This window comes from Limulus polyphemus, unplaced genomic scaffold (assembly GCF_000517525.1).
Source record: "Limulus polyphemus unplaced genomic scaffold, Limulus_polyphemus-2.1.2 Scaffold2, whole genome shotgun sequence".
NCBI lineage: Eukaryota > Metazoa > Arthropoda > Merostomata > Xiphosura > Limulidae > Limulus > Limulus polyphemus.
In genome coordinates this window covers 1,310,119-1,328,785 of record NW_013665612.1, presented here as the reverse complement: position 1 = coordinate 1,328,785, position 18,667 = coordinate 1,310,119, and the positions used below count along the sequence as shown (strand labels likewise).

The window sequence follows — 18,667 nt, the reverse complement described above, 5'->3', positions numbered from 1 at the left end:
GAAACTCTAAGATGAAAGGAAGTATTTTTTCATGATTTTCTCAAAAACCAATATTTCAAGTAAAAATTCCATAAAAAAAATCACAACCTAAACTACGATACAAATACCAAACCAAATTACATAATTTTTGAAAGTATAGACTACATGTTATTTAGAAAGTGCACCAGATTTCATGTAATTAGGTTAAGCAGCATTTTAAGTTTGTGAAAAAAATAAAAATTGGTAACACAACATCACCCTGCTGGTTTGGGTAGGGTTAATATGCTTACCACTTTTGATAGGTTAACGCAACTTACATAGAAGGAGCTGCTATGGTAAAGATACATGATCTATGTCGACGATGTCTTGATTTTTAGTTGCATGTTTACATCTGCTGTTGAAAGGTAGGCTTGAAACTAAAATCAAGGAAGCGTGTGCTTATGCACAGGTAAAATTTCTTGGTCTTGTTCTAGGTAGATATAGAGTCTCTACTGACTCGGAAAATCTCACAGTCATGTGAAACTGGGCTAAACCTGTGATCAGATTAGAGGATTGCAATTTTGTTCGTTTTATGTGGTATTATCAAAGGTTTGTGTATAACTACTCTACGATCACCACAACACCAGTGCACGTTTTATATGGCCCAAGATATGTGAGCAAGCATGCTTAAGTTAAAGCTGCAGGAACTGTGAGTTTTTGTCGAATTGATGGCAACAATAATGGTATTGGGGTTAGTTTTATCATACTCTCAGGATGGAGTGGTATGTTTAATAGCATATGCTAGTCATACCCTCGTGGGTCCTGAATGCAGGTATTGCACAATGAATAAAAACTATTTGCAGTTGTGGTCTTCATCGAATACTACAGAAACTATCTGGATGATAAAACGGCTCCCATGTAGATGGACCATGAGTCATTGTGGGGGCTTATGAACTTAAAAAATATGGAAGGGGTGACTGTACATTAGATCACAATTTTGCAAGAGCATGACTTTGCTATAAGGCATATTCTATGCCTATAACGTGGAAATGGTAACAAACTGTTTTACTGTATACTGAGAACCTGTATTTTCATTGAATTTTCTGACCTTAGACACCGTGTGGGAGTTAAAGCCATTTTTGCCACAGCGACTTCAATCCATACAGTAAAAGATTCCGCGATTAATGCTTCAGAAGTTCTGGTAAGAGCAACTGCAGGAACTAGTACTACCAATGGTGCTCGTTTTCATGCAGCAAGGTGAAGCATGACCAGCACAGATTTTGGAAAATATCATAAATGCGCATAACATGTAGTACCTGTACTAACATCTATGAGTGCAAGAAGGTTTGTTGTACCATTATTATTATTACCATTGAGACATTGTTCCCAATCTGTGTCACAACTAATGGTTCTCTCCCTAAAATTCATAGGCAGAGAATTCTTCAGACTTTGTATATAACAACGTATTACATGACAGCAGTTATAGTGACCACATTCAAGTAGAGACATCAGGTGTTGGTGTATACACTGGATGATTTGTACTGCCAAAATGAAAAGCTGTCCTAAATTGGGTAAACTTTATCAGAGAATTGTTGATTTCCCCTAAGATATTAGTCCAGGATATCACTAATTCTCTCCTGAAGACCGAACGAGGTAATCAGTGTGCTAGTCATTATCAGTAAATGGGCTGAGGGTCATCTATTGGACATTATTTCAGTATAGTCTGTCACTGCTATGTTGGCAGAACACTAGACAGTCTGATTCAGCTCAACTGACGAAATTCACATGGATCAGGTAGCTAATATAAATAGCCAGCAATTTTCTGAGCGTAAATTGTTGGCTGTGCAAGATGCACAATTTGCCTTATCACCACAGTCTAATAGATTAACAGAATGGGTGATACAAACTATAAAACAGATGCTTTCAAAGTTTGTTAATCCCAGCTAAATTAATAGGGTCAAACATTTACCATACATTATAATGATGTACCACAGAACAGAACAAAGATTTTTTAATTGTTTTGCAAACATGCTCATGTACATAGATATTGTTATAAAAGGAAACACTGTATAGTATTGTAAAGTTCTGATGACTTATTAAGCAGATATCTAAAATAGCATTTCGATTTACAATCCGAGCCATCTCTACAAAGGCAGTGCCACTGTCTGCCTGATACTTTTGACTCTTGAAGAAGAATAGCCAAATATTCCAAAGCTCTCGATTTTCTGGGTCTTTTGGAAACTATCTTGTCTTGTAATGTGTTTTGGGTTTTAAGCTTAGAGATAGCCAGAACAGCGTGAAGGTAAATGTGTAAGAAAATGTTACTATGCAGGTACAATATGTGTTTCATAACCCCTTACCTAATGTACAATTTTCAAAATTTCTGTACATACTGTGCATTTAGTTTAAAATAAAATGTTGGTCAAGGGAGCCACTACGTTTCTTTTGCCCGAGTTACTTCATACATTGAATCATTCAACTAAGGTATCACATGGTCTTTCTTATGAGAAAGATTCCTGTAAGGTGAACATACCAAGTAAAAATAAACAGTAGTATTTTCTATTGTAAGTTTTGCAGTTTGAGTAATCATCAGTCGCAAGGGTAGCATCTATGGCCTGAGAATAGTGGCATTATTTATATAATGCCGTATTTTTGGGTTTGGAATAGAATTCCGAGTAGTATTTAAACTTGATTCATCAAGTCCAGTAAAGATATTCTGTTATTCTGTGGATCCTACCAGCTTATTCTAAGGCAAATCAGTGCATTTGAGAATACCATCAACATCTATCGAAATATATAACCGCGTAATGCGTTTGCGGGACACAGTAATTTCGTTTGACAGAGGCTAGAACTCAAACTTTTGCACTATGTTTTGCAAATATTTGGAAAAGTAGAATTTATGAATGTAAGCAATTTCGATATAAGAATTTATGAATTAATGGCTGTATTGAAATTTTCAAGTTAATTCATCTTTGGTGGTTATTGTAAAATTAACTCTCTGCTTATATATTTTAAGTTAGAAATTTTAAGTATTCGTTTATAAGCTTATTTAGGTTTCACTAGGCTAGTTTAAATTTCTTTAGAGATCGACCAGTTTGTATGTTTATTTGTTGTAAAGCACAAAACTACACAATGGGCCACCTGTACTCTGCCCACTGCGGGTATCGAAATCGGAATGGTAGCATTATAAGCCGCTGACTTACCACTGAGTCACCAAGGTCAGTTAGATCAGATTATACTTACTATTATTGTTTTTTTTGCCAAAGTTTATCATTCACGGAACATTTTATAAAGTATCAGCAAAGGTTCTTAGAATGCTGGGCTTAAAAGGTCATACCATAAACAGGAGTTGGGTTGCCTCATTCCACTATTTTGAACACTAAAACATGAACCGTTCATCCGAAGTTTCTAAGTAACACGTGGCGTTACATGTCATTTTCATTTGTTGCAGGTTTCACGTAGTAAAAATGGAAATGTCTGCCCAACTCGAAGTGTTTGTTCAATTACTTATGTAATTAAATTCGATCTTTGGGAGAGAGAGAGAGAGAAGGGGAGGGAAGGGGTCACCTCTACCAGATTTAATCGAAATTAATTCACTAGTCTCTCAAAGCTGCTTGGGACGTCAAGTAACCAGAATGAAATATAACTGTGCTCTATTTGGATTAATAAATGTACTTACGCTGTTTACAGGGATGGCACGACGACGTCATTCGCCATGCAGGTCTACTAAGAATAGGTAGAGCTCGGGAAGTAGGTATTAAGGCAGTTAGTTACAAGGAGGAAAACTGAAATGGAAACAGTATACGAAACATTGATTTTATTACTTATTCATTTATATACTGCCTTTGAGGCCTTAACCTGATCTCCTAAATCATATTACAAAAATGGATTGAGCCAATTCCTCACACGAACACGGTTAGTTTGTTTGTTCTGTTTTAACGCAAAGCTACACAATGGGCTATACGCACTCTTTCCACCACGGGGAATTCAACCTCGGATGTTTAGCTTTTGGGCGACAAAACTTCATAATAAGATTTAAGGAAAGATAGACGTCTTTGCTTTATATATATATATATATAAATAAATAGAACAAAAAAACTAACAAGAGAAAATGACTTGTTTATTTCAGTGTATGGTTTGTTTGTTTGTTTTTGAATTTCGCGCAAAGCTACACGAGGGCTATCTGCGCTAGCCGTCCCGAATTTAAAAGTGTAAGACTAGAGGGAAGGCAGTTAGTCATCACCACCCACCGCCAACTCTTGGGCTACTCTTTTACCAACGAATAGTGGGATTGACCGTCACATTATAACGCCCCCACGGCTGAAAGGGCGAGCATGTTTGGTGTGACAGGTTTTCGAACCCGCGACCCGCAGACAGCGAATCGAGCGACCTAGCCACCTAGCCATGCCGGGCCATTTTAGTGTAAAAAACAAAACGAAAAATAAAACAAATTTACAACCCGTTGACATGTTTATTAGATTACAACATTTTTAGCCGGGGAGGAACGGCACTTAATTTTTATTTTCAAGTTCAAACTTTTAACTCATAGCTCCGTCACCTCTTGACTGATTTGAGATTTAATTGCATTTTCGACCCAGGAGGTTAAACCCTTTGGATTGGTGTACTTGATCATGCCCAAGGTCTCATAGATTAATTTATTCTAATCCTGCCTAAAAGAATTTCATTTTGAGAGTAGGCTGGTAGAAATCCTGATGGGTATTAAAATCGAGTTAGGTGTACGCGAACCCCACGCTTCGTATTGCTGGCGCACAAAAACATAGCTAATAAAATGAGAAACAAAGGTCTCATAGATTAATTTACTCTAATCCTGCCTAATAGAATTTCAAGTGCCGCGGCTATTGAAGATTCCTTCTTGTTTGAATAATAAAACTGTAGAAGGTGTCTTTAGTCTTTGTAATTCGTAAATCAGAAAAGAAAACATTATAGAAAATAGATGCATTTTTCTTGTTAATTTAATAAGTGTTTATTATCCAACTGTGAACTGGTGAGTGTTATGACAAATGCTTAATGTCTGTGATTATGAGAAACTAAGTTGAAAAATTTAATACACATAAAATCTAATTGTTTTATTATTGCTCCTGGAATTTCTATTCTAGCGAGAATGGCTCATTGAATATATTTGAATAAACTATCCTTTGTAAAAGCCCCTCAGTGGCACAGCGGTATGTCTGCCGACTTGCAACGCTAGGATCCGGGTTTCGATACCCGTGGTGGGTAGAGCACAAATAGCCCATTGTGTAGCTTTGTGCTTAATTACAAATAAACAATAAACCTTTGTAAAAACTGAATTTTACAGATGAAAATCATACAGAACAGTAGATAAAACTCTGGCGAAATATTTTAGTTTGCCTATAAATTATTGTTTTACTAGCCACTTATATAAATTTAAATTACTCAGAAAATATTTAGATAAATAGCTGCTACCACACTGCTACAAAATTGTAGAGAAATAGTCAATATTTACTATCAAGTTAACGGCACGAGCCTTACTTAGGTTTTCACTTGTTCAAAACACTTTACAATCATTTAAGGAGAATGTGTAACTTTTGAAATTTTTTCCTTATGCATAAATTATTTTTAATCAGCCATACCTTATTAAGAGTGGATTTTACAATATTACCGTCTCATCTATATGAGACCTTTAACGTGGTTCGTAAAATTTAAACTATAAATGTGACACACTGTACGTAAAATGTCTCTTGTAAGGTCTTGGACATTCTTTAAACAGAGGGTTAATGTATACATGTAATTCACAGCGAATTCCCAGCGACTTAATAGTACAATGTTACCATCGGAACACTTACAGAAGAAGGATTATGTTACAGCCCTTTTCGAGGAATGATATTTGTATAATGAGATAGTTAAAATATTTAGAGGCAAATACACGCATTTCACAAAAGGAAACTTTCAGTGTTATCAAAGAAAGCAGTAAAACTCACACAGCAGAGCATTTGGCATAGCAATAGGCTCAGAAACAACACCCAAGTCAAACCATGGCAACGGTCTCATTCGGATATATCGGGACACATATAACAAAATAATAATCAAGAACTTAAAGTCAATGAAGGCTTACAAGTCAAAAGATTGCAAGCTTTGAGTCACACCTCGAAAGCAATGGCTGTTTCGATGAGAAGAACAAAAGAACTAAGTAACAGCAATTCCGATGGACAGTATACTTGTCAAGTCTCTTGATGCAACTACATAGACTTCGGTATATTGGATTTTCTTAAATGTGGCATTGGAAGCCGATGTTTGCGTTCAGTGAAAGGTAATTAGAAATTTATCAATATGGTTGGTGCAAGATTGCAGTAGTTTGTCGCAATTAACTTATTACATAGTTTTAGATAGTACGATTAACCCTCAGCATATTCTGTTGTTTAATACGCACAACCATATAGCATTTAATCTAGAAATATGTACACTAGAATACATTATTTGGGTTGATGATAAGAAGGATGAATTTCTTTGAACGCTTATTATATGGCTGAATAAATTTAAGCTTACGTTAGAATAATTTACTCTGTATAAGTCCTTCGGTGGGACAGCGGTAAGTCATCGGATTTACAACGCTAAAATCAGGGGTTCGATTCCCATCAGTGGACACATCAAATAGCCCGATGTGGCTTTGCTATAAGAAAACACACACATACACAAAATTGATTGCCCCACAGCGGTGTGTCTGTGGACTTCCAACGCTAAAAACCGGGTTTCGATACCGTGGTGGGCAGAGCACAGATAACTCATTGTGTAGCTTTGTGCTTAACTTAAAAAAAAAAACTATCTACAATAAAAATAGTTTTTAGGGGTCACACAAAGTCTATGCAGTTTCACGATCAAAAGTGTCTTTACATACATTAACGTGACTAACATATTATACAATACAGAATTTTATTGAATTTTTCTTTCTTAAAGTAGCTGCTTATTTTTAGTTATTTTTATATAGTATTGTAACTCTTTTGTTTAGAAAAGTTGATTGCAGTTTGGTTATTTTTATAACATCTTGACTACTATAATGTGATGATAAAAATTGCCAAATAGGAGACATTTTGATAGAATGCGTATATTATATTGAAAACTTAAGTTATTATCCTGTTAGAGAAATGTACTCATTATCAAAATTTTATATAACAAGCTTTAGTGACATATTTAAGAAATATTGTACTTAGTATCTGCGATTTCAGTACGACATAGACTATATCTTTTCTGAACGTTCTGTGTCTGCTAGGAAACAGTTATTTTTCATATGACTTAAAAAATGTGCTTTATGAATGTTTAATATCCTTGAGCTTATATATTAACCATTATCTTTTTTAAGCATAGAAAGTTGAAGATAACTAATTAAGATACAGAAAGTTTTTGTCTTTTTTTTGTGAACATACGATGATTAAGAACAGCATTTTTTATTCATTTATTGTCAGAAAAAAATATCTGTAATAGATTCTTAGTTTCTCATTGAATAATTCAAAATAATTAATTGTTTTCACTGTTTTTTAACGAGATTTCAAACTTTTAAGATTTTGTTAAGGATAATTGTGGAATCTTTTGGAACGAGAAAACTGAATAATTTATGTTTCCACTGGAAATTAATTAGAACTGGCAGAGACTTTACAATAAAACAAGTTGCTGTATAATAATTACTTAAGGGGCTATCACGTAAAAATTTTAACTAAAGTAGATTAGAGTATACTTTTTATTCCCCTCCAGACATAATTTTTTTAATGCATTCTAATGGTACATTAAAGAGAAAAGTTCTTATTTCACGCAATAACAGGACCATTAGGTAGTAGCCAGATTAAAAACAGTACAAATTTCGGCAAAATAACAATAATTTTATTTAAGTTTTTAGAAGTTACTATTTAAATTAGGTGTTTTAATTTGAAAAATGTTTATACTTTATCTGTTAATTTCACTAGTTTTAACTTAATTTCATGAATGTTTTGGAAATATTTTGCTTCAGTTCTAACGGCTTACATAATCTGTCTTGAAAATAATAATTATTTTTTTTTCTATTGACCTCTTTGATTTTCGAGTGACCCACATATATGTATATATCACTCGAAAATACGAATACATACAGCGTGGGGCACAATTGACTATATAGTTGTTTCATATAGAATACAACTTGATTCCCAATTATTACTCTGAAACAAACAATAATTAAGATGGTTTTAATTATCTTTCTAATATTTCGCCCCCCCCCCCCAGTGGCACAGCGGTATGTCTGCGGACTTACAACGCTAGAATTCGGGTTTCGATACCCTTGGTGGGCAGAGCACACATAACCCATTGTATAGCTTTGTGCTTAACTACAAACAACCAAACAAACAATTTCTAATATTTCCTTTAGCACCAACAGCACTAATTGTAAAGTGATGCTTGACCCACCTTTTGTATATTTATAAAATCAATCTTTATTTTTCTCTTAATGGAATTATCATCCAATAAAACTGTACAATATATAAAATTGATCTCATATGTTTGAGAAAGGCGTCTGTATGCACACAATACGAGAACACTGATAACATATGTTCAAACGTGAATTAGACTTAACAGAAATGCGCCTTCTAAGTTAACATTTTAGTATAGAATTTTTCTTGAAATAAGACTCAAAGGTATATTTTCCTTGACATACTATGTTTTATTATATTTTTAATACATCCGAGAGGACGAAATACTCTTTTTTTTTGTGATCTGATATTCTCCACCAATTTTAAATAGAAGTGCTGTACGTACACAGAAACGTTTGTACAATCAACAGAGAAATGCTTAAGCTGTTTGGACAGTAACAAAAATGTAAAACTGAGTAAGATTTATTTTACTGTTTTAGTTTAATATGACAGTGGAGTAAAGTTTAATGTTCCAAATGTATATGATGCAGTTCACAATAAGTTTTAGGTTCTACTTGTTCTGGAGGTATTAAGTCATTTAGCTAATTTTTTATTTGTTCTTTTGTTATGATGAAGATTAGTTGAAAACTGGTAAAAAATAAAATTATGTTGAGCTTATTAAATAACGAAATTTGTATGTTAATGGCATGTTTAAGTACTTTTATGATATTTACATGTAGACAATTGTTTGTTTGAAGTTAAGCACAAAGCTACACAATGGGCTATGTGTGTTCTGCCCACCACGGGTATCGAAACCAGGTTTCTAGCGTTGTAAGTCCGCAGACATACCGCTGTGCCACTTGGGGGTACGTGTAGACAAAAGTTGAGATTAATGTTAGGTTAGAATAACTGACAAATAATACTCCTTGTGAATCAGTTTATGTAAAATTACTCTAATGGTGTTTTAGTATATTTTTCCCCACTATTTTTATTACTATGCTGTAGAAAATTACTACTTCTGATCCAGAAAAGTTCAATTATTTAATCTTACTTGCAATTTTGTTTCTTTCTCGTTTTATATGCATGCGTCTGTGTTTAAATAACTATAGTTCAAAAGCACTAATGAAACACAAATGATCATATTCTACAATTAAGTCATAAATATTATACAGAAATATGTGCTCAACTGATATAAAAGTACTTGAAAAGGTATGCCGGGCTTAGAAAGATAGGCAGTAAATGAGTGGGTGGACTGATCCTTCTGCTGTTTGAGCCGTAGCACACGTATCTTTTGTCCGTTGCAAAGTTATTCGTGCTATGCATGCGCAGCATTAAACATCACTTTCGTTTGGTATCGGCTTCAGTACTTTTTTACCTACGTCTTAGCTCAGTTGAGTCCTACTTTTTTACCTACGTCTTAGCTCAGTTGAGTCCTACTTTTTTACTTACGTCTTAGCTCAGTTGAGTCCTACTTTTTACCTACGTCTTAGCTCAGTTGAGTCCTACTTTTTTACCTATGTCTTAGCTCAGTTGAGTCCTACTTTTTTACCTACGTCTTAGCTCAGTTGAGTCCTACTTTTTTACATACGTCTTAGCTCAGTTGAGTCCTCACTTGCAGAATTAAGGCAGTAAAATTAAATTTGCTGCTTAACTCGAATGATTCTTTTATTTGCTGATCCACTTGAACTTCATGTTTGTGAGATTCACCCGAGTTCCCCTATTAAGTTTAATCTAACTTAGATTAGCCAGTTCTTCACAAGAATTTTTGACACCAGACAGACAGATGGCCAACTCTGTTTATGTTGACTGAATCTCAAGTTAAGATCTTTTTCATAATCATGCCATTATAAATTAGATAATAACTTCTTAAGAGTTTTGTGAAAGTTTCGAAAAAAAGGTTCTCGCAGGTTTATATCATGTAATATGTAGATCACATGCTTTTTAAAGTAGTAAGTAAGAATATAATGTGGCGCTGGTATTTCCACAATTTAATCGTTTATGATTTTGTTCCCCTTAAAAACAAAACAAATAAAAACGAACAACAACAACAAAAGAAAAGAACGAGCACGTGGTATCAATTAAGTCAAGATCAAGGTCTATCAAGAATTAAAATAACTAATGTTGTAGGATATTTGTATAGCACAACAACAAAGATAAGTTTGATTTAACACTTTATATAAGCACCATCACGCGCATTCAGCACATATACAAACATTTTTAAATGCAACCAATGGCACATCATTTGACTTTGTACTAGAACTGAACGTTAATAAATTGGATTGTCATGAGCATAGAAATTACGTTATAAAATAAATCATAATAATTTTTCAAAATTATATAATACAGATTTTGTTTTTTAAAGAAGAAAGTCAACAAGTCGTTCCTCTGTAGTCGTGGGATATATTGTCAGCTCACATATCTACAGATAAGTTATTTAAATCGACGCACCTGAAGCCTATTCAACTGAAACTCGGTACAAATTACAGGACCAATAAGCTCTTGCTATCTAGTACAGTAGGAAGTAATCTCATGAGCCAGAACTTAAAAGTAAAACAGAAAATATCGGCTGATGATTAGTGTTCACCGTAATTAATTTAAAAAAGGAATTACAATCAACAAAGACTAAAATTTGAATTTTTATAATAACACCACTCAAGTTATTACAACGTTTAGAATGCGTATTTTAAAGGTATGTTTACATCAATGTGCGATTCTAAATTAATAATTTAATGGTAAAGGGGGATAAAAACAATTTAACACGTGATTTCTCCCTCAACCAGAGTCAGCTTGGTGGCAGGAAACAGACGTAAAAATCGGGGATTTATCAGATTTTGGTGAGACTTATACAGAATATAGCGCGTATGGTGAGATATGACGATCAACTTTCAAAGTTTCCAAGTCGGAAGAAAATTGACCTAGTTATGACTGCCACATCATTAGTAGAAACCTCTTGGTTAATGACTATACTTCTTATTGTATAACCGACGGGTCCGCTACGTGAACTTTTATTTCTTCGCCCGTCATCGCATCTATTTCTTAGACCAGAGCACAATAGATCTTCAGCAACTAGCTCTAATCCCCGTTTACCGTGATTGTAACTTTGCTACTTTTCGGCATGTCATCAACACTCATTACATATGCAAGGTTCTGAGATCTCAGACTTGCAGTCTGGGCAGCCGCTGTGGATGAAATCACGATGGACATTTTGACAGCCCTTGTTAAAGTAGATCTATCTATCAAACTCCAAAAGTGCTCTGGTGGCACTCAAAAATAGGTTTGATGCTGAAAGGGACAGCAATGATAGGAGTAATAACCTTCCACCTGATCAAGGGATCCAGAACAAGGCCTTCAACCTCAAACAAACAATGAAGAAAGGTCGTATAATTGAAATTGAGAATAATAATAACAAAGAGATAACCAATTCGTATTTGGGACCATTGCTGGTAAGATGGTGCGGAGACTCCGAAATCATGTGTCTCTTTTAACTGCTCATAACTATCGACTGAACTACGGATTGCATATTTGGATACAGAAGGTTTTTAGCTTTCCAACGGCGTATGCAAGACTGCTGAGAAACAATTATCGGAATTCCTTGTTCCTTGGCCTATCACCATTTGGTTGAGGGAGCGATCCTATGTCAGAGAGATTAAATAAAATGCTGAAAATATTAAACAGAGCCTTAAAACTTTACATTCGAAGATTAGCTGTATTAAAATCTTGGATAAGCTTCATATGATTTGACAAGTTTTAAAGATATTTAAGCTTCTATCTGCAAAGCTGAAATTAGTAAAATACCTAGTACATTCAGAAAGATTCATGGAAGATTAAAATACTTAGTATTATTTTGGAAAACTTTCTTTGGTAGCATTTACAATTCCATTTATAATAAGCGACACAACTATATTTTCATAATCTGGGTCAAGATTAAGAAAACACTAACTCAATGAAATAAATAATAATGTACAAGCTTCAATGAACATTTGATTTTACACTGATCTATATACGAATGACGACGAAACACCCGGTTGTATTGGTAAACACTTGTTCTATTCAGTAGGAACCTCATAGTTCATACCCTCTTACGTCGACAGCCTGATTTAATTATTCCTTAGTTGTATAGTCTGTCCCTCAGTGTTATTTTGCAGAGACTTAAAACATAGTCTCTTTGAAGACCAACCATGCTTTGCACAATGTAAATTTTAGAAATGTCAAGAAGCACTTTTCTTGATGACTGGTGATATGTATTCTTTCTGCAGTGTTGTCATTAAGTATAATATATGGTGGATAACAATCACATTGCACTCAACCGATAAAAACGTGCTAAATCCTTCTTCAGCATATTTTTAGACTTTAAATTATTTATCATTATTTTGTTACCCCCCTCCTCATACGTCCAGAATTGAAGAATAATAACTTTTGAACCATATAGTTCATAAAAAATTTGGCACTCATCGATAATTACATTAATAAAATACTTATTCTTTTTCAAAAGGATTCCTTTTTATAAAAACACTTTTGTATTCCTTGTATATACAAGCACTTTCCCACTGTGTACTCGAATCCAACACCTTTTATCAGGTATTACAAGACATTTACCATGATCATCAGTGACATGAGCCTGATCATCATAGAAAATGTCACATATTGTAAATGACAATATATATTATAATACGCAACGTGGTAAAAGAGGTTCCAGAATGGTCGACAGGCGAAGCGTTTTGAAGAAAGTGGTCCAAAATTATTATGAAATATCTTCTTTCCTTCAAACATGCGTGGCTACTGTCGCTGACTTTATTTGTGTGGGACCTGGATCTGCTGTGATGTAGAGTTTCTGAGGAAGGGTATTACTAAAGAAGTGACCTCTGTTGCTCAAGTAAACTCCCTGAGGAGGAGGAAGTGTTGAATGCGAAGTCCGGAGATATGGATTTGCATAGCCTGCGTGGAAACGAGGATCTATTTCTCCCATATACTGAGAGGAGCGAGGTAGCCTAGCCAACTGTTGTACAGGAGGTGGGGTATAATCTCTGGTGTAGTCCACATATGGGATGTACCCATTACTTCCTTGAGTTTCCTGTGAAAATGAAGAAACATCTCTATTAGGCTATCAGTTATTATCCAATGTTTTTAGAGTACTACACCAATATTCTAACATAATGTCAAAGAAGTAAAAAATAAAACTAGCATTTACAGCATTGATTTGGATCTTTATGGTGGGAAAAACATGAAAACAAAAAGAAGTTGCATTTGAATTGCATGATTTGAATGGAATCTATCAACTACAGGAAAGTAATACTTGATTAATCCTACTTTCCATGTTGTTGAAAATTAAGTAGTTTTTCAAATGAAACTTATCCTACACTAAAATAAGTTTATGAAATAAATGATTGGATTAAGTACTCAAGTCTCTTAAACAAAAGGACGATTCTACAAATCATTGGATTACATTACATGTTTTAATTGGATTGTTTTTAGTCTATATAATTTTACTAGAAATTTAAAAATAACGCTATATATAAATGAAATAATTCGAACTACAGTTAAGAGTGTGTTGTTAAGGAAGAAAACTTATAATGAGACATGAAATTAATTTTATCTTCCATAAGAAAAATACAAGCAAAAAATACAAAAAATACCTGATGACTAACAGTAAGATTAGGGTAGAAGTTAAAAAAATAAAAAGGCACAGATGCATTTCAAATTAATCATTGTTTTATAAATTGCTTTGCTTAGTATTTTTATGTATTCATTATTAGTAGGTTTAGCAAATCTGTTGTCAACATCTGGTTCATCATAATGACTAGCAGTTTCTACAACATTTATCCTTTAAAGCATTTTTAGAAAATTACTCCCTCACTTTTTGATGCTTGTACCATCAACAAGAAGCTATTTGCTTAGGGGAACAAAACATAGTTAAGTGCTATACATTAACACACTGACATAACAGCTTGAGAGAAAATAATGCTACACATTAGACAACATTAGATATCATTAGCACATGAATTAAACAAATTGTAACAAATTTCATGGAATTCAATTATCTTTTTATCTATGGGCCAGGCGTGGTCTTGTGGTAGGCGTGCAGGATTATGAATCTGAGGCAGCACGGTTCACATCCCGTTGCCGCAAAATCGCCCTCCGCATCTTGGGGTCGTGGGTGCATGCTTTATAAGTGGACGGCTGAATCTCACTACTCAACAATTTATAATTAGGGATGGTCAGTTGAAATAGTTCTTGTATAGACTTGCGCCAATATACGACACAAACATACTAGTTATCTGTGTGTGTATATTTTCAAGAACTAGACAGAAAATAATGATAGTCACACAGTTACGACAGACAAATAAAACGATAACAAAAGAAAGTGGGCAGAGACGTTAAAATGTGTTCTGATGAGAAAAGTATTTTGGGAAATGATTACAGTGGCAGGGCTACATTTTGAAACTACCTCATGGGAAATTTGAACCTAAAATACTGTTTACTGCCTGCAGTTAGTTGTGACAGTTACTCTTAATATATCACTGAAATGGTGATTAAAAGCATAATAATGGAAAGTAAAACTTATTAACGAAGTTAGCAATCCGACTCCAAAAATGGTCAAAAACTTAAAGTAACAGAAGTGATAATATACCATAGAAGTAACACACCAAATCCTAATAATATGACAAAAATTCGAGGTTTGGTACCTGCGGTGAGTACAGCGCAGTTAGCTTGTTATGAACAACGTGCTTGAAATAAACATAACGATTAATTAAGCTTTACTTGGCACATGCCAGAATTTTAGAGTTCGTCAATATCTTAAATTTAAGACAGGAATGTTTCATGACAATTATCTTATAAACACGTAAAAAAAGAACTAATAATAGACTTTAACAGTATCACATGAGAATTTATTAACATTCTTGTTTCGAAGTTTACGAAATATTTTGTTTAACAAATAAGTTAAACAAATTAACGATTACAAAGTTAAAAAAACAACATTGAAATAAAGTCGAGTAAGCTCAAGGTAGGTATTAAAAATAAAAATAATTAGGTCATCAGTATATATATACATATATATATATATGTATGTGTGTGATGTAACGTGAATAAATTAGTTAGTAGTATCTTTTATAAACATTAATGGAAATATAGGATATATATATATAAAACTTTGCTTTTATTAGTGTTTATGGCAACATTACACACACATACCCGCAATCACATTCCTATTTTCATTTATACGCAATATAATTTACTAAAGTAGCGTTTGACATAAATGACTTGTTTTAAAAACAATTCTTATGTCACGATATAACAGACTGCTTAGTTTAGATATTATTGATTAATTTATTTTTGTGAGTGAATATTTTATTATTGTTTAGTTTTTGTTATAATAGGCGTTAAAAGCAAACAGATAATAGCAGAAAAAAGTAAAGATTCAGTGAAGTTAAGTACCATAGAAGTGATAGGCCTAACGATTGACATAAGCCTAACGTTTAATACGTTAGAGTAAGACTAACAATAGAAAATGAGATAAAAAATAATCTATTCCATCAAAGCGTGGTTCTAAAGGAACAGAGGATCTTCAGAAGAAAGTCCAAACGATTACGGTAACTTGCGCCACAATTTTAAGAATACTATTGCGATAGTAATAGAGAAGATAGTTCGGCTTGTCAACTGAAATTCTAAAGTAATTGAATAGGCCTAAGTGGACTTTTGAAAAGGAGAGAACTACATATATAGTGTTTATGATATGTCTATAATATCTACAGTGTGAAGAATTTGTTGTACATACATTTAACTTGTTCGGAATACATATATTATTTTGAAAACAAGTGAAGTGCGTGCTGTTCATTTATCACTAACAAGTCACAGACACCTACCTAAGCCCAACAACAACACAGCATATATTAATACTATTAGAAGTGTAAGTAAAAGCGTTTTTATTTTGACACTTGTCGAAAAAGAAAGAATTATGTTATTTTAAATTCTGACATCTTAACAATAGTAAAATCTTAAATCCCTTCAAAGTAAGCAAAATACTCTTTAGAAGCATCACGGGGTGCTGAGTAAGGTATATCAAATATGTAAACCAGTAAGCGCTTGATAATCACAGCTATAAAGTCACGGTGGAACGGGTGTGTTAGAACTACATTTTGATACTGTTTGGCGTATTGTTTTAGGAAGCGTGATACTCCCACTGAGCCTTTTGCAATAGAAACTATGCATAGTCGTCAGCTAGAATTATAATCAAATGTGGCGATACAGGGCTCTAATTCTCTATCTTAGCGATTGTTGTATATTTTAGATCATTTATTCGACAAAAAGGTTAGTAGGACTCTCAAAAGAAACAAAATGTGTCAGTTAATATATACATATAAACCCTTTACTCTTAGTAAGTTAAAATTTATAGTTGTACTACTAAAATTAAATGTTCTGTCTTACCAAGGTTGGAGGAAAAACTGGATCTGTATATTCGACCGGTGATTTATATAGGTCATTTGCGTCTCGTGCTCGGCTGACGTCACTTCTGTTATCCCAGCCAGGATCGTTATCGTTAGATACTGACGACGTAGTGCGGACTTCAGCTTTTAACTCCGAATCACCAGTTGAAGTTGTATCTGAATGCTTGGCCTTGTTTCGAGATTCAAATTTTCCAACTGTTGAATTCAGGAAAAATAAGCATATTATACAGCTTATTTTAAACTCCAACTTGAATAACATGCAAACGTAAAAGGAATGAACTGTTTTCAAATATCGGATAAAATTGAGCTGTGATTCAGAGAAAGCAAAAGGATTTTCTTAATTTTTATTTTAGAAAACTTAGAAAAGAAAGAAAGAAAATATTAAAATATAGAAACCTAAAACGGTAACAAGAAATGGAGTTTTACTTAATTGTTATATTACGATGATATTGGTCGAGCTTCGTTATCTATCCATTTTATATTGAAGGTGGATCCATAAAGATGAATATCTTTCGAAAACTAAAATAGTGTGTTGGTAACCAAATATATCACAAATATGTATATTTTCCATCAATGAATGACTAGACGTTTAGGAAAAACAAAAACTAATTGTAAAGCGATTATGAATTTCTTTTCAAAATGTAGTGCTAAAAGTAACACTTAAAAATAACAACGATTTTGCCAAAAAAAAAAGCTAAAGCACTAACAAGTAATATGATTGTTCATTTATTAAGGAAAAATGCTTAAGTGTCTTACCTCACCTACTCATAGGGAAACTATTATAAACTACGTGCAACAACATAAGACAAAATGTACCTATTTTTAGAATACATTTCCAACATCCTGGACCGTTATTAAGTAACTGAAAGAACTTTTAGGTATTTTAACTTGTCTCGCATGGAATTCTTAAGTTATATCTAACGAAAAGAGTTTGAAAGATTAACCTTTTCCTTTTGAAAAAACCTTATTTACAAATATTTTATTAGCATAACATCTGTATCAAATTACACCAACTTGTTTATTAGAATGATGTAACGTGTATTGAGTATTGATTACTTTACATATTATCATTCTATATTATTAAAAATATATTCTATTAAAATTATAAAAAAACAACAAATATTACCAAAGTGGTCTTTCTAAAACTTTGTTCGTAAGCAGTACTTTTTTTCAGAACTTAGAATAGTGAGAGCTACTTACAATATTGAGGGTCTTGTCACTAGTAAGATGAAATCAGACTTGGTAAATTGGAAAAAATAAGTTTTAATTTATTTGGGGAATATAATTTACGCCTAACGTAACTTGTAAGATTTCTAATAATTTTCGTTTTGAAACATACATTTTCATTTACATAAGTGATGAATTGTTGATAAAAAAAGGTTAGTTATTAATCGTCACATTTAAATATTTTGAATTTGTTGTATTGTGTGAAGTAAGCCAGGAATATCAAAGACATTTCAAGGCCAGTTGGCCCAATTTAACTCATTAATTTTTCCTCTTTCTTTATTAAATGATGCTGTTTAGCATGACCTGAATAATTTCCCAAAAATAATTCATATCAACACAAGTTCGATATTTTTGAATTATAGTTAAAACACATCTAAACATCTACAGTGATCCAATTTATTAAACTCCTCGGCATACAATGCCATCTTGGGAGTTGAATTTAGGCCTGATATTTTATCTTGGTTTGCTACGGGTTGTGAAGTGATTGTACATTATATAAATAAGCCTAATGTGAAGAACCAAAGTAAAAACATTTGACTGAACATCAGACAGAAGCTACAACTGAGAGATAGTCAGGTATTTTTGAACATTAGAAAGTTGCATACAGAAAAATACTGGAAAAAGCGAAATGAGTTGAACAGCTTATTTTGAACTGATTAAAAAAGAAAGAAACGGAAGTAACATCATTTC

The 18,667-nt window shown here is 33.3% G+C and overlaps 1 protein-coding gene across 1 annotated transcript in view; it reads right to left on the bottom strand.

Annotated features, from left to right (window-relative positions):
* Positions 1-10,510: 10,510 nt before the first annotated feature.
* Positions 10,511-18,667, bottom strand: part of LOC106467537 (irregular chiasm C-roughest protein-like) — a 51,705-nt gene continuing 43,548 nt past the window's right edge. Inside the window, exons 12-13 of the mRNA XM_022396791.1 lie at positions 16,731-16,945; positions 10,511-13,377 (exon numbers count right to left, since the gene is read on the bottom strand). Of these exons, the coding sequence (XP_022252499.1) occupies positions 13,069-13,377; positions 16,731-16,945 (524 nt within the window). The 3' untranslated portion in view covers positions 10,511-13,068. The remainder of the gene's footprint in view (positions 13,378-16,730; positions 16,946-18,667) is intronic.